Source organism: Hylaeus volcanicus, chromosome 7 (genome assembly GCF_026283585.1).
Source record: "Hylaeus volcanicus isolate JK05 chromosome 7, UHH_iyHylVolc1.0_haploid, whole genome shotgun sequence".
NCBI lineage: Eukaryota > Metazoa > Arthropoda > Insecta > Hymenoptera > Colletidae > Hylaeus > Hylaeus volcanicus.
The window spans coordinates 14,910,161-14,936,065 of record NC_071982.1 but is presented as its reverse complement, the minus strand read 5'-3'; the positions used below and the strand labels follow the sequence as shown (position 1 = coordinate 14,936,065).

General features: G+C 41.2%; 1 protein-coding gene across 1 annotated transcript in view; it reads left to right on the top strand.

The window, feature by feature from the left end:
- The window catches only part of LOC128879283 (hemicentin-2-like), a 41,551-nt gene extending 16,297 nt beyond the window's left edge, over positions 1 to 25,254 (top strand). Inside the window, exons 2-9 of the mRNA XM_054128273.1 lie at positions 14,294 to 14,638; positions 15,444 to 15,755; positions 15,877 to 16,028; positions 16,128 to 16,272; positions 16,591 to 16,884; positions 17,377 to 17,766; positions 19,301 to 19,618; positions 23,523 to 25,254. Of these exons, the coding sequence (XP_053984248.1) occupies positions 14,294 to 14,638; positions 15,444 to 15,755; positions 15,877 to 16,028; positions 16,128 to 16,272; positions 16,591 to 16,884; positions 17,377 to 17,766; positions 19,301 to 19,618; positions 23,523 to 24,037 (2,471 nt within the window). The 3' untranslated portion in view covers positions 24,038 to 25,254. The remainder of the gene's footprint in view (positions 1 to 14,293; positions 14,639 to 15,443; positions 15,756 to 15,876; positions 16,029 to 16,127; positions 16,273 to 16,590; positions 16,885 to 17,376; positions 17,767 to 19,300; positions 19,619 to 23,522) is intronic.
- Positions 25,255 to 25,905: the final 651 nt, after the last annotated feature.

The following is a 25,905-nucleotide window of genomic DNA, read 5'->3' as shown; positions in this document are numbered from 1 at the left end:
CGGAAAGAAAGAAGCGCGGTGGAAGTGAACGGCCAGGGGATACGGATGAAAGGGGGTTAGGAGGGGGCGAATCCTTTCTTCCGTCTTATCCTTCGAGGCTGGATTCATTCGACAGCTTCTAACGCTTGGATTTTTACGCTTTCAACGGAGTCAATGTCCGGTAAGAACGGTGTTGATATCAATCGCGTGACTGGATAACCAGACGGCTGAAATCTGTGGGCTTCTCAAAATAATTACCCAGCTTCGCGCTACGATTGTCGGTCGTTCACGAGGTAAACTCGTGACATTTATTATGGCAACAAAGTTCCATAGGCTGCTCGGGCTCTGTGATTGATCGCTGGTTTTTTGGTAATAATGTAAAAACGAGGCACCGTCCGTCCTAGTCAAAGGGTTAAGTAGACGTCTCGAGGCATCAATTTTCCTCGTAGACTCTCGACGATAATTTTACCGAGGAATGGAACACCCCGCTCGTCGAATAACACGGACAACGAAGGTTCGCTGCGCGTAATGAAAGATGAAGGCGAAATAAAACGCGCGATATGTAGTAAACGGTAGATTGGAAAGAAGAAGGAAAGGATACTTCTTTCTTCGTTTTATCCCTTAGATCCGGATTCATTCCACTGGTCACCCACGTAGCCATCGACTTCCTATAACGTTTGGACTTTTATACGCTTCTTGGCTTCCAACCTTCGGGGAAAGAAACATTGCCGGCATCAATCGTGAAGAACGAGCGTGATTTTCTCCGATGAGACGACTGCTCAAACCACGAGCTGCTTGAAACAATGATCTATCGCGTTCTTCTTTGTCATAAGGGCCACCGTGGAAAGACGGATTGCGTTTCGAACTTTCGAAATTTCGGTTTCGTTGCTCGTCGGGACACCTCTTTCGATCGCGAACGTATCCGACGTTTCGTTTTATAACGGGTATTCGAAAAAGTTCGTGGCGTTTTGTCGGTCGATCGAGGCGAGAATGCTGCGCAGGCTTGTGAACAAATTTGTGGTTTTTACGGACAAAATGCTGTATCAAAATTTTGATGTGAAAGATGCTGTAGTCGACCAATCACAGAACGATGCGATGAAATCGTGCAAATGGTTGAGAAACGCCTAAACAATTTTTTCGTGTCATCAATAGTTATTGAAATATGCGTCTGTCACACTTTAGCGTGGCCATCCTGTATATTACTCGCGTATTTACGCTAAACATGTAAAATGAAATTAAAATGTAGACCACTAAAATTCTCGAAGAACGAAACAGATTTTTAGCAAGGTCTAATTTTCGCAACATTATTCGATCGAAATATGTATTTGCATAGACATTGGCAGGGTCGTCGATAATATTTGGATGGCAAATACTCGAGGAGGTTAGCAGCCACCTATCCGTAGATGAGTAAATATGGTACACGTCGAGGGATGCGAGCGATCTCGTTGCACCTGCTCCGAGACGATATTCCTGCAAACTCGTCTTCCATCTCGCGCTATCCTGCATAGTAATCTCTCCTCCTTTTCCTCGTCGCATTTTATTCACGTTGTTTCCCTTCACAGTTAACCGATCCTTTCCTCACCTTGTTTCCTTCTCGCACCTGTCTTCTCGAATTCACCATTGATCCTCCGCTTCGGTCTTTTCTCGCATTCGTAAGCTGTTCTTGTTCCCATCTCCACTTCGTCTTTTAGTTCCTCGTATCCCCCGGACTTTTAAACTTTGTTGTTCGATTCGATTCGATCTCTCTCCTTCGAAGGCGTTCCCGATGCATTTACTTAACATACACGCTCCTCTTAGTTTGATTAAACATTTTATGGTTTTCCCTGTTTTTGTTATTTGTTCCTGTTTTCTCTGCTCTCGACTCGAGTATATTTTCAACCACTACCGTATTCTACCTCGACTTTTATATTGTATCCTTTTGCGCATTTTCCTTCTGTATTTTTCGAGCGTTGAGACATATAAATTTGTAGAATAGAATAATTTCCGTATGTGTATTTATAAACGTACGAATTGTTTCAAAAAAAAGAGGCTATAGGGTTTTGTTTTATAAATAACAAAAATGTCGGTTACGGTGGTATAATTTGTTCCACTTCTATTTCCACATTTTGATTGTAGATTTATAAATAATGTTCAAAAAGGAGCTACAGAATTGTTTCTCTTTCTCTCATTTTTAAATGGAAACTACATTTGTTCAGAGTAATAGCGGTAGACTCGGTCTATTCCCCATCGTCGAATCTTAAAAACCACCCCTGCATTCTTCGCGGTATGATTCGTCCATTTTACAACAACCCCGTTCCTCTGTTGCCGTACTTCCTTTTCCGAGAGAAATGTTTGATATCTCATATTTCGTTTCGCCTCTTATAGTATCAGATGTCCTTCTCTGTTCCTCTGTATCCTTACCTTCGTCCTTACAGTCATCCCATTCCCCCTCTCTTTCCCTCTCAGTCTTTCCCCCCTGTCCATTCCGTGAACGCTATCCTCCGCCGTCGTTTGTTACCCGGTCGCATATTACAGTAGTATACTCGAGCATTGGCGCGCCTTAGAACGCAGGAAGCATATGCACGGACAAACATGGTTTCGTGTATCGTAAGTACTATGGCCGTTGCATTAGGCAAACGGGCGCAAATACGTGCAACATGTAACGTCTCGGAATAAGGGGACCGGATGGCTCGAATTGATAATTTGAGCCTTGTATATCATGCCCCGTGGCTTTAGCCGCGAGCACGCCGGTTTATCCACGGCAACCAGGACTTCTGCATTTACTTACGTGAAATATTCTTGAGACCACTGCCGGGAGAATCCGAGAATTTAGGAGCCGAGTTTAATAGGTGACCGTAGTCACTCGAAGGCAGAACAATTTTTTTCACAGTTTTCAATGACATTCTTTTCAGTACCCTTTTTTTTTCTTTAAAGCACTTCATAACGATCAAAGTCGAACATCAGTTTAAACATTTCGGTTAAAATACTTTCTTAATTTTTGGGCAAAAATAATTTACGATACAGTCTCATCACTTGTAGTGGATTCAATTAAAAAAAAAAAGAAAGGGTTTAAATTTTCTTTAATCAACGAAATTGGAGTTTTAATGGCGATTTGAATTGTAAGAGGAAACTAGTATGAAATTCCTTTATGCTTTCACAATACTTTATTATTCATTTTATGCACTATTTGCTAGCACTAGTAGTCGAGATGTCAATAAATATTTTAGTGCTTAGTAAATTCGTAATGACTGGGAGATAGAAAAATGTTAGATTTGACAGAATCGAGGGTTGTTTATAATTTTTCTAACGAAAAGGGATTACAACAGAACAATGACAAAGGAGGGCGGGCTTAGGAACAGTTGGGGCAGGGAAATCGACCCATTGTTATAGTTCCACTGTAGAGCTGTCCGTGAGGAAGGAAATCGAGTGTCGTTCGACTGTCACACGGGCCACTTGATCCAAAATTGCTCGTGTCACAAGTGTCCTTCGACGTTTGGCCATGCTTTATTTGCCGGATAACTACCTCCCTTCGGTCAACCCTCAACGCAGCCAAGTCTGTCCCTAGTGTTGACTCTGCAATACTGAATAGTAACCCAATCGTAAACGTATCCAAAGATAATGTTCGAACGTTTGCATAACAGGATGATCGTCTCGTGTTTATTTTTTTCCCCCATCGTATTAGATCAACATACGTACTAGATTAGAATGATCTGTGAAATGTAAATTTATCGAAACTTTTAAGACGAAACAGCTGCCAATGGTGGAAACTTGTGCAATATATTTCGAAAAATTGAACTTCTTAATTAAATTATCCTTTTCTTCGTTTAGACGTTCGAAAACACTGAAATTACAATTGTCATGATTAGGCTGCGTATATTTATGCATTTATGGCAAATGAACATACGAGGTAAACTTACGGTACAATTTAAAATTCATCAAATACGCATTAGATGGTGAATACCAACGCTTAGACCATTTCGCCTGACCAACGCTCATTATTTCCACTTGCAACGACATGAATGAACATTATAAACACTTATAAACGTTATTGGTGGTATGGCATCGTTTAGTATACATTGATTATACTATTTCAAAGGTAAATAAAGCCCAGTTGAAGTAGATGGATCTTCTAATAATTTGTAAAAATGTAAGTAGAAACAGTAAGCAATGGTCAGACAGTGACAAGGTCGTCAGACCTATCGAGTGTTTTGAACGAAACTTGATGGCATATCTTCTAATCATATTTATGAGAAGAATTACACCCTTTATGTTTGTGCCACCGAGTTTGTCTCATCCTGTATAATTTATCGACGTGCTCATACGACCTACAAAAGCATGTTAGGCAAACTGGTAGGAATAAATTCATGTTGCTCCGTGATAACGTGTTTGTATTTATTGTAAAGTCAGTCGAAGAATATTTCTTTTAACAAAGAAGTGTACGCATTAGTCAGAATGGCTTTCAACTGTTATGTGTTGAAGTGGATACACATAACTTGAAAACGTAGAAAATTTAAACATTTATAATATCGACGCAAAGAACGCCAAAGCGTATCTTTGTATTTTTCTTATTCTATCATTTGTGTGTATACTTTTTTCAGCAACGGGGCGGAGGGTGGGGTGATAAAATACCCAAGTCCGTAAGACGGCAATATGAAATTGTTTATCGCGATACCCTATAAAGGCGCATAAGCCTCTCGATCGAAAGTTGGTAGCGCGCGGTATGCATAGCGCCGTATACTCGGCGCCGTGTAACGCGAGAAAGAACTTGCGCACTTGATGTACCGTAAAATCCAATTGCGATCCGCGATGGGCGAAACTCGAGGAACGACGCATGGGGCATTAGCCACGAAACGTGCCAGCGTCGGGAGAAACGCTACGTCATACGTCGAGAGGGACCCGGGGTTGTTTTCTTCCGTTTTTACAATCTCGCCTCGCTTTTCACGCGCGTCAAAACAGATCCCGGCCGTCGGTGCCTCGGTTATTCGTTCGCGCACTTCGCCGCACCGGGTTTCCACCACCTCGGCATCGGCTGCTTTTATATTTTTCGCGGGAGTAACCCTTAAATTTCATGGGCTAGAAACGGGAAGTCCGTTTTTATCGTTACTCGATATTCCCCTTTCATCCCGGTAAGTGTACCTTTCTACGCTTTCAACTCCGATGATGTGTACGGACGAGTGTTGTTGCCGAAATAAAGTTACGATCGATTCGTTATTATTTGAAATAGCGTACCTGCTACGGCTGGCGAAAAGCGTTTTCCGGGCGAGGCTTCGGCATTCTTCTTTTTTCGAAACACGAACAGGATCGAATATATCTGATTTCTTCGAAACTTGACGTGAAAGAGCTTTAAACGTAAAAGATGGCGTTGTTCAAATGTCCATCGATCGTGGTATAGAAAATATAATGTACGTGGTATATATATGTAATATGTATACATATATATTTATGTATACGTACAATATAATTTTATTCTTGAAAGATAATACAATTCCGTTTACTCGCGTCAGGAAAGAATACTAAAAATGTTGAACACTTGAAAACTGTACTAAATCAAGAAATTTAGCTTTAAGCTAATCTTTAACTTAAAGCTTATCGTTAAAAATATTTGTACGACTGATTATTCTATAACCTTACACCTTTAATACATTTTAACAATCACAAAATATTATTCTTGTAAATGTATTGGCATCGTGACATTTGTATATCTAGCAAATCGGCATACGCGAAACCTTATTAAATGACAAAAATAGACATTCGATATCGAGATAATTGACATGTAGACGTAAAACAGCATGTCCAATTATGCTCGGAATTTATATCGACGTGAGTTTGAACCCATCGAAAAATGTGGAAGAGGGAATAGGAGCTCAATTAAAGGACGACATGGGCGATGTAAATTTTATGGAAAATTTGTGCCTCCAAAGCGACGACGTTTCAAAATGAAATACCACGCGATTACGTTTTGCTTTCCGCGTAATGCAGGTGAACACGGCAGGACTTGGTTCGTTGCCCCAAATTATGGCGACAAATATTTATAACGAACTTCCTCTTATGCACCAAAGGGTTGGAGAATCATTACAAACCGAATCTCGCGCTATTATTGTGACCTGTGAAGCTTTTTCACAATTTTATGACGTTTGTTTTCATTTCCCGATGAATTCGGTAGTAGCGCTCGCGCGAAAATGAAAATATTTCTACGGAAGATGATTAAATACGAATTCCCATGATATTTTAATTTGAAATGCGTGCTACTAAAAGTAGATAAATTGCGTAAAATCTGATAATCAACTGACGATAATGGGAATGAAACAATAAAGAGTAAAAGCTAAAATAGTTATTTCTTCAACAAAACTCTAGAATTCAATTACATTTCACTTTGAACGTGTATAAACCTATCCGACTAACTATTTAATTAAACGAAACATGGATATAAATTGGAATACAGCGTTTTACTTACTCATCTATTATTCGAATAAAATTTTGACCATTTCTGCCTCGGGCTGCCAAAGTGAAGTCCATTGAATATTTAAAAAGTTCAGGTTAAAAGCTTTCAAACTAACTAGAGTACGCTAGCTTTCTCCGCGAGATTTTCGACCTCGAATTGAGTTCGCTTCGTGTCCAACAGAATTGTTGATGGCCCGGATTTTGATTCCCGTCTAATTATTACTAATAAAATTATTTCTCGCACAGAAACGGAATGGCTATCAATTAACTTTTAAAAATTTGCCAATGAATTACTGTGGATTAATTCTTGTGTCGTCCAAGAGATACAATTTTTAAGCTGAGGAGTGCTTAAGAGGGCCCACTATGAATGTTCGAGGCCTCTAAGAAGGTATCGTACCGGAAGTTCGTCCTACGAGTGCGGTTACATTGATTGTGTGCGTCCAAATCCTGACACCTAACGAGGTTACGCCGATGTAGGCCAAGAACCTGAGTACAGCAGGGACACCTTACGCCTCAATCACACTTAATGCTCAAACATTATACAGAAGCATCGACTGACACCCGATATCCGAAGGCTCTACCGTCCTCGCAATCGCTTGCAGCGACAGGTACCGCAAATACTGAGTTCTGTCTATTATGGAGGGTGTGCTTACTTTGCTATCGAGATGAAAATGGTGCCCGGGTCGCGCTTCGTCGAATCGATAATGTTTTCCTCCATAACAGCGGGGACTTTTGCCGAAGTTAAGATAACACGTGGTTTATGTAAATTTCTGAGAGATTAAGTTACAATTTTGTTGGTTTCCAATTTTTTTTTTTTTTTTTTAAATATAAATTCGACGACTTAAAACAATTCACGTTTACTTGTGTTAAAAATCCTTCGTATCGAAGTCGATAATTTTTCTTAGGAAAGTCGAGGTATGTCTTGAAAACGAACGAATCTGAAAATATAATTCCTAATTAGAGAATATGTATATGCGTATAAATGTTTGTGCTCATTATAAATACAAATGAATTCAGTAAATAAATAAAAAGAAAAGTACAAATGCAAATAGAAAATGTACGAATTTTACTTGCTCGGTTATCTTGTAGAAGAAAAACAAACTAAAGTCATTAACTAAAACGTCGATGTATTAGTACGTGACTCGAACCAACGTGCGAATTCGTCCCCGCGTATTTTCATTCGCGAGCGATTATTCCAATAAAACTGCGAGCACTGAAAGGTATACGCCACTCCGGTAGTCTTGTCCCTCGCCAAGGAAAACTTGCTAGAAACTTCCACTAGGAGTGATCGAACTATCCTTTCCGCCCCGTTCCTTCTGCAGTTTACACAAGGCTCCCTCTCCGTCGCCAATCGAAGCCCTCGATCAAACCGCGAGCACACGCGTGAAAGAAAAATCTCGCTTCACCCTCCCTTTGCCGCCCACCGCCAACGCCATCGCTTTCTCTTCGTCTGACAAGTTGCCGGCCATGTCTCTTCGTTTCGCGACGTCGCCGCGTGTTTGTCTAGTCGACGGTTTCGCGGATGGCCGACGTTGTTTTCCAGGGTATCGTCGGGAAGGGATCGTTACCGCGTTTACACGAATGACGCTGTTTACACAGCGAAGTTTCCGCGAAACGGGCGTCGCGGCAGCTTCTGTACGATAACAATCGCTACAGTCTCTCTCTCTCTCTCTTCCAACGGGCACATCGACTCTTTGAGCCACACGATTTAAAATTCAAAATAAAGCTCACGCTGCACGGTAAAAGTTTCAACGATTTACCAATGCGTTTCAACTTGTACGAAATTATGCTTTTATTTATTTATCATTTAGCGTTGGTCCAAAGCCGACCGAATGAAAAAGTTTGAATAAAATATCGAAGAGACACAAAGAGAAAGAAATATTACTCCTGTTGCTCCCTAGTCAACAGCGATTCCGCCAAATTTTTAATCGTGTACTCAAAGGAACTAGCCTCGAGAAAAAATAAACAAAAGTAATGCTTCGTTATCTATCTCTCGGTGTTTCCCAAATTTCTAAACTGGAGACTGGATGATATTTGGCAATTTTTGACCGAGTGCCTAAATCGGCTCTTCTCAAGAGTAGAATAAAAAAAAAAAATAAAAAAAATCTTCCTAAACGAACCGTTAATTTCATCGAACAAGAACCCGTTAACTGATTAGCTCAGCCAAATGGATTCATGCGCTTAATAAGATCACAGCTTTCGAAGTGTCTGCTGCGCGTGCTGTTTCGTATCCGATTCTCCCGGTTACAAGCCGTCTGTTTAAATCCGTGAGCGCGGACTTGTACACACAAGGAAGCGGGTAATGCGATGCATTACCGATTCGTGACATGAGCTTGCGTTTGCTTTGAATAATTACTCCAGAATCGACGTGTACCCAGATACGTGTTCCGTCCTGAGAACGGATCTACACAACTCCCTCAAGTAAACGTTGATAACCCGGCCGAATTCGCCATGTCGAATGTGTAACCGTTTCGTTGTTTGCGTGTGTGCGTGTACCTGGTACGCCAATAACTCGATGCGCGAATCGCCAATTTGCTAAGCATATTCATGGATTTAGGCGGGTAATAGAACTCCCTTGTCTCGTTACCACTTTTGTACCGTACACGTGCGTCGATCATTGGCTGGCTGTTCACTGGACCGTTTGATTCAACTCTTTGGGGTGTAATTGCTTTCTTAGATTGTTTTTTGCTTAATGTTGATTTTATTTATCCGGTTCTAGCGTGTTGTCTTAGCTACACGAAATTACACATGATTATAATTGCGATTACAGATTTGATTACAATTTCGATAACACACGATTTAAATTTAAACATGTTAAATTTAAACATGAATAAAGTCCTAAAGCTTCTTTTCGAAGAGAGTTCGTGCTACAATACTTTCTGTTCGTCTTTATCGCAATATTTTCAAGGAATATACAATTGTAACAACGGGCAGCCCGCGCGGAAGCCAACATGGAAACTTCCAGCGGTTTCTAAAGGATAGCGCTCCCATGTTATGCGAAGCGGTAGTTGACCAGTACTAACAAGGGAATTTTACGATTCGGACAGGCCATTGTGAACGGAATGAAGTTCGAAACGTAGGAACCAATAAGTAGAAACAAACTATAGAATGTACTCAATTTATACGACTGACCGACCTAGTATAGCCAAGGTGCTTGCAGCTACATTTGCTTATTACAGAAATTTATTTTCGTCCCATGAATATCCTCGGGTAGCTCTCATGATTTTGTAGAAACATTTTAATATAATTTAAAATACAAGTTTCGCAAATAGTGCATTAACGCTAAAAAATAGTATATAAATATATATATATTCTAAATTAAAAATTTAAAGTGATTTGATTTGGATGAAATTTAGTATACATGGATTTTTGGGGGCGCTGATTATAAACGTGGACTCAGAATTTAAAAATTCAGTACGGCGGATCTAACATGGCGGAAGAAAGTACGAAAAGTGATTCGATTTCGCTAAAATTTTATATCTGAGGGTTCTTGAGGTCGCTGATTACGAATCTGAACTCAAAAATGAAAAAAATTGAAAATGCAGGAATTGGTAAGAGTTCACGGAGGGATTATTGTACATTCAGTGTTGTACGGGAAGTTTTAAAGAGTCGGTGACAAAGTTCAAGAAAACGCGGTACTCGTTTCTATCGAATCATTTTTGTTTCTTTAGACGAGTACTTTCAAAGTTTATTACCAACTTCTGGAAATACCCCGTATCTCAAATTATAGGTAACTGGAAACTATTCCCTACAGCATGCCAGGTTAAAATAGCGTTACCAAGGACTCGCTGTATCTCAAATGATACCGTGACAGCCATATACCTAAACTGAAAGGGCCGAGTACTTCTCAGCTCCTCGCTCCCGAAAATTTTCAGGGTTGACAGGGTACACAGTCCTCAGTTTCGTAGCGGAACGATGAGTTTGGCTATCGTGCTGCCAGTGGTTGTCCATATTGCGGAGTAGAACTTCGGCTTGTTGAATGAGTTGCGGTTAATTAACTCGCGTACGGTCATGCAAAAACAGTAGAGGTTCGGAAAGGCTTGGCAGCGACCAATGTGGATAGACGGCGCTTGCGGTCCTGTATCGCGTTGGAAGTTCGTGCTACAAGTGCGGACGCGCTAATTGGGTTTATCCCAATCTCGATACCCAAGGGACGGGTATACGGTGGTATAGGTCGCGGGCTGGGAACGGCAGAGTCGCCTTACGTTCAGAAAGTGCTCAATCATACTCAACGTAGCAGCAAATAGCCAATAAAGTAGCCATCTTGGAAACTGGAGGTTACCGTCCCCGCGTATCCAGGGTGCTAGTTGAAGCCGTGCTATCAAGGAACCGGTCATGAAGCTGGAAATTTAGGAAATTTGGACAAATTTTGAGTGAGCGGGACAGGTTATCTCGTGGTGATTTTTATTATTACGAGACTTCTTCAAATCTCAGGCACTTGGAAACTTTTTAAAATGTGTTATATTAAAATTTTTGTTGAGAGTAAACGTCAGAAATCTGACAAGTAACAAACTTACGTGCAAACGATTTGTTTTCTACGTTTATACGTGTGTCACTTTAACATATGTGAAATTTCATTTGAAAAATATAATCTCAGAAGAAATTAGAGCGTTTAATAATAATTACATCTTTCAGTATTTTATGTAGGTTTAAAATGCCTTGCTTCCGTCGACACGAAAGACAAATTTCACACATGTTGTTCTACGCGATATACACATGTAATATTCAGAAATAATTAGAGTACTAATTACATCTATATCCCCCAGTATTCTCCCTCGTTTAATTAAAAAAAGAAACCCAGCTTCAATCAACATGAAAGATAAATTCCACACATGTTGCCGTGCGCAGTATGCGGGTTACCGTATTCAGTATAATATTTTCATCTTCCTCGTGCCGCATAGATTACCTCGAATTCCCCACGTGCAGCCATTTCGGCTACCCGGAGGGAGCGCATCCTCAAAACTTTTGAAAGTTCCGCTACACGTAGGAAGCCATCTAATAACTAACAGGCTGATAACCTTCTCAAAGAAGGCCTCCCGTCGTATATCGCAAATTGGCCCGTAAATTCATGCCGCTTCGCAAAGGAGGTTTCTTTACGGCGCGTCTTTTGATTGCACGCGATCCTTTTCGTTTAAATTCGCATCGATGCGTCTCCCATGGCGCGCGACGCTAAAACTTTCCTGTCGCCCCGTAAATTTGATGACTTTTCGAGCACGTACCGTGATACGATCGCATTTCTGCGGCGATGAATTTTCGCGAAATTTTCATCCTTTTTCCCGCGTTGTGATCCGCCGGTCTTCAATTCGAATCGACGGAGTTGCGAGATCGAATCTTTCGATGTGTGAACGCATTATCATTTTTTCATTATGTAAATATCTACGTACACGTACAAAGGAAATACAGTTTTGTCACAATTATTACTTCTTTTTTCATTTCTTTTTCTGTTTTAATTATTTCGTCTAGGCTCGGAAATATCGAAATTATTAAAACAATTTATGAAATAACTTTCACTAGAAGTGCAATTCAAACAGGAAATTGAAACTGCTTTCCATGCACGATGAATATTCTCGTCGTAATATGAAATATTGCTGTTTCTTCGTAACTGGTACACTCGTCACGGTCGGTTACACACGCTGCTTGTAGCCTCGTTGTTAAACATCATTAACCACTTCAATAACATTTTCCACATGGCTGACATTAAACGAGAATGCAGAGTTTGGTGGCTTGAGGCTTGGAGACGATACTAGATGGCGTCTAGACTATTCGAAGGAACACCTTAGGTGACGAAGAAGTTACATAACTTCTACAATGTATACTTAATACATAATTAATTAGGAAATGAACAGCATAGTACTATAGATTAACACACGAGACGAATCTGAATGTTATCTGTTAATACGAAGCCTCGATATTTCTATATATTTGTTTAATTTTTATCTGTTCGTTATCCGTTCAAATACCAATTTTACTATTACTTACTATTTATATGTAGAACGATGTCTGTTATTGGCCACTTGGAACTTTGAATTGTAGTTTGGGTAAAATAATCCCAGTAAAGAAATTCATCTCAAGTTGGAACTGTTCCGCCATGGACAAACAAATTCTGTGGATTATGCGGTGAAACGCGTTCCGGTGAAGCCGCTAACGACTTAGTTAGCATCCTCAATCGTTAATTTCACCGGGTTCTTAACGTTAATCTCAGCGAACCTTACCTCTTGAACTTTCACGGAGTATTTAGTGGCGCGCGTACTATTCGTATATTTTTCAGCACGGAAGCTGACTCGTTGGTTTCGCGAAGCAGTCCCTGATATTCAGCGCTTCCGACAACGAAGGGGGTCGTGTTTAATGAAGCGCGGCAATGAATTTTCTGTTAGGATGGACCTCGGGGCAATATTTTGAACGTTCGACGCATGGAGAGCAATGCTCTGTAAAAATGGAGGGATGTAATCTCACGTACGAAACTTGCTATATTAGGGCAGTGATGAAGTAAATGCAATAAACAATGTCCCATTTGATACTCAGATTTTTAGTATCGTGTATAGATATTTTTCAAAACTGTTAATATCCTCGACGATATATTCCAACGTATAATTTACTATCAATTACCATGCGATACCTGTATAGACGCTCGCAAATGCTGAAGTAAGTAGAACGGGCGAGTAATGGCCAGACACGGTACTATTAATCGCTCGCCACCGAATTTGATTACATACAGGAATTTCATCTTTCTCGTTCTTCCTATCGAACAAACGTCGACGAAAAAATAAAGAAAGAGATCACTTATTCATGCAGCTAATCGATAGGTCGCGCACGTTTAATCGCCAAAGCGAGTGTCGCTGGGGCGATTCCTCGTGATCCTGTTGTTTCCAAGGCCGGTAAGGAAAACGATAACGAGGTTAGAGTCGTGGGAGCACCCGAGTGGGAAGGGGGAGTTTAGAGACGATTGATGAGGTGGCTATGAAAGCCAATAAAATCGCGACGCGGCGGCAAGCCGGGGACCGAGGGCATAAATCGGCAAGTAGACCGATTAATTGGCTTCTCTCTGGCTTCGTACACCGACGTAACGCCGCCGCTGAACGTGGGTGTGCTCGTAGCAACTTTTGTTTTCGGCGCTGGCCGGTGTGCAACACGATTCACTGCGGGCTGGCCGGGCTTTGGCCAATTTGCAGTAACTCGGCTTTCGGTCAGTGACTGACTAAAACTGGAAATTTGCGGTTCGAGCAAGAAAATATACGGGATCCGGCGCTGCGGTGGCTCGGCTCTGAGATCCGACGGGCTCGAAGTAGAAATAGGAAGAAAATCTATGCTGCAGACGGCAGTTCGTGCTCAACGACCGGCCACGCTTAGATACCGGGGAAACAAGGTCGCTCTCGAGCGTCGATAGATTTTCTAGAAATGAGATACATCGGCAATCAGAGCTTTTCGGTTTGCGATGTTACGTTCTGATAATATTGAGAATTTTATAAACAATTACGTCGAGATACTCGGGACTTTTACGGGGCTTGGTTCTTCATGGTTCGTTCTGATTATTCAAATTAATAAGAACTATTTTTAATAACAAACTTTAATAACAAATATTTACGGGATTGACTGTACATAGTGTAACAAATAGTTTCTCGATGAAACGAATGGCATACAAATTGAAAGCTACATAAGAAGAAAGTTTTTACAATCGGTTTAGAATATTCTCCGTTCCAATGTACAGTTCTAATCAGTTTTAAATTATGTCGAATGAGACATTTATTCGGAAACGTCGAACTTGTCTTATTTGGAAGCATGAGAGGAATCGACTTAAGAATATTAGTTATTTTTTTACTAGTTAACTCATTGAATTTTCTGAAAGTTTGTTGGACGATTTTCCAATAAGTCGTGTGTGCTTTCCGATATTTTTCAGTTCCTGTATTAGACGCGGTGGCCGTGTCTGGCTTCGAGGCTCAAATACCTTGCAACATTGATCCACCGACTAGAGACGAGGTGGTGAGCATGGTTTTTTGGTACAAAGGCGAAAGGAATGGCGAACCAATATACAGCGTGGACGCTCGCGGCAGATCGATAGGTCAGGCAAAGCTTTGGTCAGATCCATACGTATTCGGTGAAAGGGCAAATATGAGGACGGACGTGGAACCTGCGAAATTGGTGATCAAACCCTTGAACAAGACTGACGCGGGAGTGTACAGATGCAGGGTGGATTACAGGAATAGTCCAACGAGAAATCACAAGGTCAACCTTACGGTGATAGGTGAGTGTCTTTCACGCGATGTTCGATTTTTTCCTGCGTAAGAATTTATCTTTACTTACTTTTTGACACAGTCGAGTACCCGTTATAAGCCTGGAGATATAGGAGAAATTTTTATCAGAATTTCAGCTTCAACACTACCGCGCAGTTAGTTTTGTCGCTCGACTACCTCTCGTAAGCCTGTTCATTATTTTTCATAATTTCAAACGTTATACAGTACAGACTCCCGTATCCGAACTAATAGGGAGACGAAAGTAGCCTAATAGTGGAATCTTCGGATAATAGAATAATTACTCTCTTTCGCGTTGAATATCATTTATTCAAGTAGAAATGAACAAAATCGAGTATTTTCCAACATCTAAGGACCCCATTATGTTTTAGCCGCTAGCCAAGGTGCAGCAAAGCATGGTTTTCTAAGTTTCTGAGAGCGAGGAACGCGAATCTGAAATCAGTTTTGAGGTACAATATTTCTGTGTCTGAAAACACCTGAAAATACGCAGGCTTATACGGGATAGTCTGGCACAAAACGTAAGAGTGATTAAGTGGGGGAAATCGTTTCGACTCAGCAACTGGTGATTGAGGGAAAGAGGCTTATGACGGGGCAGGCTTATGACGGGGATTCGACTCTATTATATACGCGATGAACAAAACAAATTTCTTCGATAGACATTTATAGAAACACTTTTTTTTTTTTTTTTAAAGAAATAAAATCTCCTCGAAGAGTAGGTATTTGATAGAAAATTCTTTTGGGAGAATGTTGAAAATGTTCACGGAATGTATGACTCACATAAATTCGCTCCTATGACAGTGCCACCGAACAAGCCGGTGATTTACACCGGCGACGATAGAAGTTTGGCTATGATACAGCAACCCTTCAACGAAGGCAGCAAGTTGTCGTTATTGTGCGCGGTAGAGGGAGGTTCGCCACCACCGAAGGTCACGTGGCATTTCGAGGGGAAAATGTTGGACGACACGTACTCACTGGAGCATGGTGTCACTATAAATCGATTGGATATCTCGAACGTCACGAGGGAGTACCTCAGGGATAATCTGACTTGCCGCGCGACCAACACGCATCTCGTGTCAGCTCTGACTTCCGAGATCACTTTAAACATTAATTGTAAGTAAACAGTCGGCGGAACTCGTTAACCCTGCGGTAGGCTCGCTAAAAATCGTAGCACGATCGTTTAATTTGCATACAGCGTTTATTCGTTAATTTACGAATCTCCTTCGAATTCTAGTGAAACCATTGGTAGTGAATATCATAAATAAAAGAGCACACTTGTCGGCGCTAAGGACGTACGAAATCGAGTGCATCAGTTCAGGTTCCCGGCCCAAGGCTGTGATCACCTGGTGGAAAGGTAGCCACCACGTCAAAGATATGGCCAGAAATGTGAGTCAAGTATCAGACTTTCGAATCACCGTCTGTTGCGTTCGGTTTCCGAGAACGTGCTGGAAGTACGCGCAAACTTAGATTCTGAGTTTTTCGTAGTTTCTAGATGATCCGAACGTTACTAGAAGCATATTGAGTTACGTGCCGACCGTGCAGGACGATGGAAAGAACCTGACTTGCCGAGCCGAGAATACAGTTGTACCTGATAGCGCGTTAGAAGACAGATGGCATCTACTGGTTCATTGTGAGTGTCTCTTTTCAATTTAAGTCGACTTTCCAAAAGGAACATGCCGCATTGTTGAATAAATTTATTTTTCGAATTTAATATTGTGCCTGATAAAATGACTACCACGATTTAATTCGTCGAGCGTATCTAGGTTTCGATGTACTTCATTTTTAAGTAGTCTTTGCTTTGGTATATTATGCAAATGATTACAGAAACGTGCTTTATACATACATATATATATATATATATATATATATATATATATATATATATATATATTTTCAACACGTACATTTATTACGTCTCTATATTTTTTTTTATTGCTTCTATTTTCAGATTCGCCAATAGTGACAATCAAGCTAGGCTCGAGTCTCCGAGCAAACGACATAAACGAAGGCGACGACGTCTATTTCGAATGCGACGTTCAAGCGAATCCAAAGGCGTACAAGATGGCATGGCTCAAAGATGGCAAAAAATTGCATCAGAACGCGACAGCTGGAATTTTACTCCCCAGCGGCCAATCTCTGGTTTTGCAAAGCGTGACTAGAAATTCCGCCGGTGAATATTCCTGCATGGCGGCCAATATCGAAGGGAAAACCACCAGCAAACCAGTGACGCTCACGATAATGTGTGAGTGCCTACTACATACGATAAGTTTCCTTTAATCCCGAGACAAGAAAAAGTAAATAATACATTCACCGATTATACGTAACCGTGTAAGCTTTTTGGGATCAGAAAGAATTTAACAAATTTAATATAAAAGTCGAGTAGCGGTTCAAGATGTATTTGAAAAATAAAGAAATGATAGGACGGGTTTAACCCTTTGCACTCAAGGCCTTTTGTTTCTGGTATCTACCAGCAACTCGAGATGTTTCCTAGCATTCTATTGCCATGAATTCTAAGCTATCTAGATTTGAGAATAAGGTCACCTTTACCCTTTACAATCATTTTATTGACACTTCAAGCTCCATAGAAATTAAACCTACAGAAACATTAGGTATTATACATAGATTTGCTGCGTGAAACCTAATGGTGACCGAGAGTCACCTCTCGAGTCCAAAGGGTAAATATTGTTGAGATTTGAGGAGGCATCATGGTGCCTTTTGCTTGTCGCGTTTCTAGACGCACCGATCTGCAAGGACGGTTCTTTCACCCAAGTGGTCGGCGCCCTGAAGCACGAGACGATTTCGCTGGTATGCGAAGTGCAATCGAAACCGCCGCCGACGACTTTCCATTGGACCTTCAACAATTCCGGGGATCTGATGAACGTGCCGGCCAATCGATTCACGCAGGTCAAATCCCTGAGCCTAACCACCAGCCACTGGCACGGGCCCAGGCTGAATTACACACCGGAAAACGACATGGACTACGGGACGGTCGCCTGCTGGGCGGAAAACCGTATAGGGGTGCAAAAGACGCCCTGTCTATTCCAGATCATCGTGGCAGGGAAACCCTATCCCCTGCAGAATTGCACGGCGCTCCAGTCGACTGGACCCTACGCGTATCGAATGGGTAAGTGACACTTTGCTCGCCCTATCAGGATCGTCTTAACACTTTCACGAGTACGGGCGCACCGGTGCGTCCTCGCTGATGTGTGCGAGACAAAAATGAACAGTAAGATGCAAATTTGGAGGTTTCAAAGTTATGAGGCGACCTCGGCAGTTGTCATTTTTTACTAGATCAAGGTGGTCCTTTCTCAAATCTACTAGTCAGAACAAAACTCAAATATAGAAAGTATCGATAACGATATATTTTCTATGATAAAATTCTTCAATTATTATTTGATTATGATTTTTAATAAAAATATCTACAGATTTCACGACGAGCGTAAGGATCAGGTGATTGAAAATCGATACAGGAAAGGGACATGCGGAATCATTTTTGCGATTTATTTTATTCTAACATCTTTATTATCGAGCGTTACGTCAGTGTGACATTTTTCAGACATGCAACTATAAAAAAGTAGTAATTGGTACAATTACAGTTGCGGAGACAGAAATCTGCATGAAAAAATATCGTACTCGACTTCTTCTTCTAACGCATATTGCTCTGGTACTAAACGGGCAAGTTTGGCAAAATTGAAATATGTTATTCTACGTTTATTAATTTACTTTCCATTCATTGTTGGTTTCGATCTGTCTTGTACAAATTATTTTGATGTGTCCATACGTTGGACGGCCCTGTCTCCTACCCTTCGTGGCTAGTGTCCTCCTCCTGACCTAAATGGCGCCAACTATACCGTCGCATTAGCCAGTCATCGAGGATGACGGCTCACGGTCGATAGCCTTGTTGCGATCAACAGCTTGTTTCCTGCTGTGTCCCGTGAAAAGGGAAGGTGGCCAATCGAGCGTGAAAAGGGTTGTTGTGAAATTAGGCGCGTTTTTAGGATCGATTGTGGAACGGATCGACCGGGTCGACGTTCATCCGTTACAGGAAAGTGATACCGGAGATGAGAATCCCGATGTCTGGGACGAGCGTTGCTCGCGATCGGTTACACGAAGCGACGTCGACAGTTTGTACGGTGTGTAGGTTGTATTTGTTTCTTGTATTTCCGTTGAGATGGGATAACAGCGAAGGAGTTCCTGTCGGAACTAATGCGGAGACATTGCGTGCTCGGATAATGGAATTTTTCAAGCCAAAACAATTTCTTAATCAGTGTAATTATTACATAAATATTCATTATTTCAGACTGCTAAATAACTTTCATGGAGAATAAACTGTATCGAGTGAAATACAACTCTTAAATTTTACAACTCTCAAATCCAATAATTCAATTTTTGTTTCGACAATAAGTAAATCAATAAAAAAAAAATGCTGAATAAAATACCATTAATTAATAAACTTCGTTATAATAATTTAAAAATTCCAATTTATTTCGAAGATGAGTAAAAGAATGTAGTCCTTTATCTACTAACGAGCGTTTCCCATTTGTCCCATCCTTCTCAGAGCCAGTTAACGAGACTATTATCAAATCGAAATCGCTCGCTGGCTAAATCCTCATCTGCTAAACTCCCCAAAAAACCGTCCGTTTCTTTATGCGACACAGGCCACGAGGATTTTAAAGCCACCGACTCGAGAGACGCGGACTGGTTGATCGTCAAATGCTCTGAGGGATTTGACGGCGGTTTGCCATTGACTAATTACGAAATCGAGGTCTACAGCGAGGAGAACGTTCGCCATGTCAATACCATTCCCCTGAACCACACAGAGAGATCCAGTTCGTCAGGTCCAGTTTTCGAGGTTCCTGGTTTAGAGCCTGGCCGTAACTACAGGCTTAATCTTTACGCTGTCAACGCCAAAGGACGAAGCGACGCCGTAGTCCTCGAGCCGGTCACCCTCAAAGGAGTCGCGATGTACACCACCGGTGAGTACACCAAATACACTTTCCGCCACGCTAAAGACACCAGGCGAGACGCAGGATCATTCAGAGAAACAGAATCTCCCGTGCTAAACATCGAAGCTTCCAAGCTACTTGTCATTGTTGCATGAACGATATTTTATCTTCTAAGGAACAAACTGTTTCGTGTTTATTTATATGTTTATGAAATAATTATCAATCGTCTGAATTACATCTCAAATTGCAAGTTAGTCGTTGCGCTTGATTTCGTTTAAACGGAAGGTCTTCTTTTATACGATAGGTATTTCGAAAAACAAAGTCGAAGGAAGGCGAAGGTAAGATATGTCGAATAAAATGTAACTTAACCCACTCACTTGTCCGGCAAATTTAAACATTGCGTACTGGACAAAAGAGATCACGTGATCCGAAAACCAACGGAAACGTCATCCAAGACGGGCGAATAATAATCGTCGATGAGTTAATTGAACCAGAAATATGTTTCCGAGGCATCCGCTGCGTGTCTTAATTGGAGGGCATTGTGTCACGAGATGAACGACTCGCTGTATCGCGTCGCAATCGTCCTCGGTCCGCGTGCAGGGGCGGCAATTATACGCACATCCATGCTAACTTCGGGACCTCTTTCATCCAGCAGGCTCATTTCATACGATACGTTTCTTCGCATCCTCCTTTCCGCGGACCCTGAATTAAAATCCCATAAAGACCGAGTCCCTTTCCTCGCTGCTGTCTCATTCGAGGCGCATTTATCGCCTTTAATTTCCATCCTCATGGTTTATTCATGCCGCTCCGCGGACGATTCCGCTGTGTGTGGAAACGTTTGCTAGCTAGTGTCCGGGGACGGTCTCTGTGTACGTGTCCGAGCACGTAAGCGACACGAGCTCATCTCGAAGCTTCGGTTGTGCGAGTTTCACCAGCACCGACGCGACTGGCGTTCCATAGACTCTCTACAACCCCCTCCCAGCCTCCGCAGACTCCTTCAAACTCGTTCCAAACGGCTTTACTTCATCCGTATTATTTTCCAATGTTGAATGAAACAATCATTCAAATCCAGTCGTCTTTTGTATCCTCACCTGCCTTATCGTATTAATTTACGCCTTAAAAGCTCCTATACACTCGCTCTTCACATCTTGTGCCGCCATATTGGATTCACCATCTTGAATTTCAATATTCTGAGTTCAGATTTAGACTCAGGAACCCCCAAAACCTCTGTATGCCAAGTTTCGTCCAAATCAAATCGCTTTTTGCATTTTGCTCCCCCATATCGGATCTGCTACATAATTTTAGAGTGGCAGCCTTTTATATTCGGTACAAACAAATAAATTTTTGAAGTAAAATTAAATTGAAAATCACCTTACATTCTGTTTCCTATTTTGGGAAAATGAATGAATGTATTTATTTAACATCGTGCCTGACTGCGCAATTTTTTAATTTTAATAACACGTGTAAATAGCTAAAAAATGTAACTAATTTATACGTTTCAAAGTTAATATCAATTTATTAACACAGCCGACCGATCGGGGAGATCTCCCCATCTTCAACTCTTAATTTTACGTTTTGTATAAATAATATGTGAAATCGTTCTGTCAATTTCTTATACAGTCACCATACCTTTGAAGAAGTTTTAATAAATATACGATTATAAACATTACAGTTAATTGTTCAGGCTGATTCACGAACACGAAACTTCCTCGGCTCAAACATCCCCCATTCTAACTCAATCTAATCTAACCCCGACTCTGAAATGCATTGTTGTGCCAGTATCGTTCTTCTCTAATTTCATTTAAAATTAAACTCGAGTATTAGGAGCTATTTGCCTTGATTACAAATTGCCTGTAAACGTTGCCTGTATGTAAATCAAATCATGTCTGTATATGTTTGTCCTGGAACAGATACGCGCGCGCATCTGTGCACGTGCGCACAGAGGAGCCTGTACACGCGAAACATTCGTTGGCTAACGAACCAAGACGTATTCTGAATGCCAAAAAGCTCCGGCTATCGTCGTCAGTGGTCTGGTCTCCTCTTTCCTTCTTAATCTTTGCTGCCCCGGAAGTTCTTTACGTTCTCTTCGTGGTCCAATAAATAGAGAGAAAAGGCGAATCACGTTTACCAGACATGTTTCATGCGCTTTTTTTTTTTTTTTTATACGAAATAACGATGTTGTGGTCAATTCGAATCCTCGTCTTGACGAAGACGATGCTTGACTCATCGTTACGTCTAGAGAGAAATTTAGGAGAGCTATCGACTCGGAATTAACCGTGAATTAGTAACACAGAATGTGACTAAGGAACCGCGATTCTAAATATTACCAATGTTTTAGTCTAATTATAACAATTACGAGTAGATACAGATATCGCCAAACCGAACGAACCATTTTTCAAAATTGCAAAATCTCGAAGTTCTTTCGTTTCGATCGATCGAATAAATATTTCCCCGATGATTAAAACTACATCGTTCCGATTCATAACGATCTTATAACACAGTTAATTAAACCTCTGGCCACGTCCCTGGAAAATCCTCCGGCGATCAGGTGAACGAGTTCTAATTACATTTCTAATTGCTTGAACACAGCCCAGCGTATCGCGATGAAATTTTGAAACTGCGGCCTCTTCAATTATGAAATTCAATTATCCAGGGGAACGCTGGCCGTCTTCGAATATAAAATCCGCTACCGATGTCCGATACAGACGACTCGCCTCGCAATTCTCGAACAACAATCGGCAAAAACCGGCGAGCCGCGACGCGACGCCCATTAACAAACCGTCAGCAGTTCCTAAAAGCCTCGTTACGAGCCTCGAAAAGGCCCACTGTCTCCGATAACACCGAAAACCACCGACTCCGAGGCACGATAACGATCGTCTTCACGTGAGTCACGTCTCCCTTTGTCCCTAGGTCTCGGAACTTTGCAGAGGAACACGGACCGTTGCCTTCTGGTCGCTCGTTACCAAGAATAGATTTTGTTATACCCTTGTTGATCTTGAAAATATTTCTACGAAATTACGTTAAATAAATTTCGTAATTGCCAAAATTACAACCATTTATAATTACTTGTTAGATACGTGTCTGTTCTTATCGCGCGCGTACTTATGAATTATGAATTTAGATTAGGGGAAATGCGTTTTAGCACGCATGCACATAATTTTATACTGTACTCGTTTCACAGGTTTGTGTTTTCTTAGCTTACAGAAATTACTCGAATAAAATGAAAATAAAGGGTACCTCAAAAGTGGCTTCAGGAATATGTTGTTTTAAAATATAGTACGGAGTGCATTAAATTTTTTAATTACGATCGAGAGTACGCATGATCAGAATGAAATGTGAGAGATAATGTTGTGTATCCTGAGGACCCTTCTGAGAAACCCTTTATATTTTGTTGACCATTCGGAATTTTGGAGGGCAATAATTTACTTTACGGCTTGGTTTGTTCAGTGTTACGCACTTTACAATTACAGGAACTTGTTCAGCGCCGTTTCGGTATAAGGTAATCTTAATATTGTCGAGTTTTTTTCTTTTCAGGTGACGTAATATATTCTTTCAGATAAAATATTACCTGTAGAAATTGATTCTGTGCCTTAACATTCCTACATTTATACGCTGTATAACATACGGTCGATTTAGATAGAAAAATTTACAAGACATTTTGTTACATTAAACTACCAACCTTCCAAGTTCTCAACCTGATTTCCATTATAACGAATCCACGAATAACATGTATAATGTACATAAGTCATGAATCCGGGAGCATTACATAAAAATTGGAAAATTCGTCTCTTGTCATTCTTCCAGCAGATTGGAAAGGCATCGAATTCATTCCTACACCTAATACCCTGGTAAAACTCGTAACACCGAAGATGTTCGACTCCGGGGCACGATAACGACCGTCTTTCACGCGAGTCACGTCTTCCTTTGTCTTCAGGTCTCGGAACTACCGAAGAGAACACGGACTACAGCCTTCTGGTCGCTTGTTTCGCTGGAGGGGTAACGGCCATGTTCATCGTGATCCTCGGGATAACTTTGACCTTGTATCGTCGCAACCAACCGATACAGACGGTCGTGCAGTACGGGCAGAAAGACGATCGGGTGGTGATCGCGCCGTTCAGCAAGGACTCCGGGTCCGAATCCAAGGAGCAAATATCAGCCGACATGCTCGACGACGATCCCGACGTGATTCCAAACAAGATGGACAAGCGACCGGACATCTTCGAGCCGAACTGCGGGACCGTCAGAATGGGAAGGACGAACGACTTCGGTCATCTGGAGGACCTCGATTATCCGTCGCCGTCGTCGGTTTTACACACCTGGATCTATCCGAACGGTTACGTGGAGAAAGTGGGAAAAAGTCTGAGCCCGATGCGACCGAGCACGCTTCCGGTTCATCGCGCCCTTGATATTTACACGAGAAGTCCCCGCGTCCAGGAAAGTTGTATATAGACGGTTATGGATCGCCGACGGACGCTCGTGTCCTGTTCTGCGAACGGCTGTGGAACTTTGATACAGCGATCGGGTGACTGTTGCTTGGATCCTGTTTAACTGGGACACCGGAAAGTGTAGTTGAGAAGGGGCAAACGTTCGACGTGATGGACGCTTAAAAAATGAAATGTTGAGCTGAAGGAATGTTGAGATGGATGAAGCAACCCCCGCAAGGTTGGACCTGGTTAGGTTTGTAGATTGAATGGAAAACGGGGGATCGATGGAGATTTATTTTCACTCTGTTGCTTGGATCCTGTTCGTTGGAATAAGATAGCGGACGTGGGTATACTTGGGAACGATTTGACGCAATGGACGCTTAAAAAATGAAGGTCGAGAAATGTTAGGGTGAACGACATTAAAAACGAAAAGTAAAAAAGCTCGAAAAATGATGAGAGGGTTGTTGTGGTTTGGGTCGCCTTAAAATAGTCGATTTTCAGGAATTTTTTTTCGTGGGAATGTAAAAGAATATTAAAACAGAGTTAATTGTATATAACATTAAGCAATAATGAAACCGCTCGATTACATTGTTTTTCATTGAAAATTTCTCTCCAATAAATATCGAAACATCCGTTTTGTTTCGAAGGTACCATTTTAAGTATAGTTAAAATACAATTTTTAAGAAATTAATTTTTTCACCCACTCGAACCACGGCACACCCTTAAGTTGGATAAGGAACCCCCACATGATCGGGTACGATTAGCTTTTCGAGCTAAGGATGGATGCAGACTATTTTTACTCTCCGATGCGAATCTATTTGCATCGACTCATGCCAAAAGCGTCGAGCACACTTACAGACGTTTGTAAATAGACAATAAGTATCGTTAAGATTCCCTCCCGAACTGTCGAAGACTTGCTCTTATTTTTCACCTAGGTTAAGTAACGTTTAAGTAGGTGTAACGACGATCAACGGACGAAGATGATGGTCTCCTTCGATTTCCGGCGTTTGTATATAGACAATAAATTTCCTTCCTTGAATGTTCTTGTACCGGCCAGAAGTTTCCCGTGCTCGGTCTCAGCGACGTGGTTCCCTGTCGAAAATCATTTTCGTGAGAATGTTTGGTGTACCGTGAAAACGAACGCGTTTACCACGCTTCGTGGCCAACCGATTTCGTCGAACCCTTTAAACGGCATATAAACGTTTGTATATATAGATAATAAACCTCGTTATTTAATAACTTGATGTCAAGTTTGTTGCTTCCGAAGAGAATCCTTTGCAGGTGAACGAACGAAGTGCAGGTAAGCAATGATTTCATTATTTCGGTTGATTATTAGCCGGGGAGATTAATTATTACTAAAATGAAGAAAGGGATAGGGTAATAATTATTTTGTCAAGTGAAATAATTTCGGGTAGAAATAACGATTGAAAGTGATCGAACAAATTTTCTTGTTGTTAAGGTGGTCCTTTCTCGACTGTACTAGTCAAAACAAAAGTCAAATATGGAAAGTGACGAGCGAGAAAGATTGACATTTCAAATTTGACTGTTGTGATCTGTTGTGATTTTTGACCAAACCACCTTAAATAAGTATTATGGACGAGGGAAAATTTCGATTGCTCGTAACAGTTATTAAAAAGAAATAATATTTCATAGCTGTTTTTTTTAAATTCCACTTGTATTACAAGAACATCTCCTTTCAGTAAATGAAATTACGAGCATTTTTATAATACTTGTGGAAGCATACGTTGCTCCTCCATAACAAAACATGATTATTTTTCTCTTTTCCGTCTGCCAGTTACAAACAAAGCGTAAAACGTGGCTGTCCAACGAGGAGGTCGTAAGGTTACAAATATTACGACAAGAATAATATTTTAACAAAAGGTCCACGGGTCG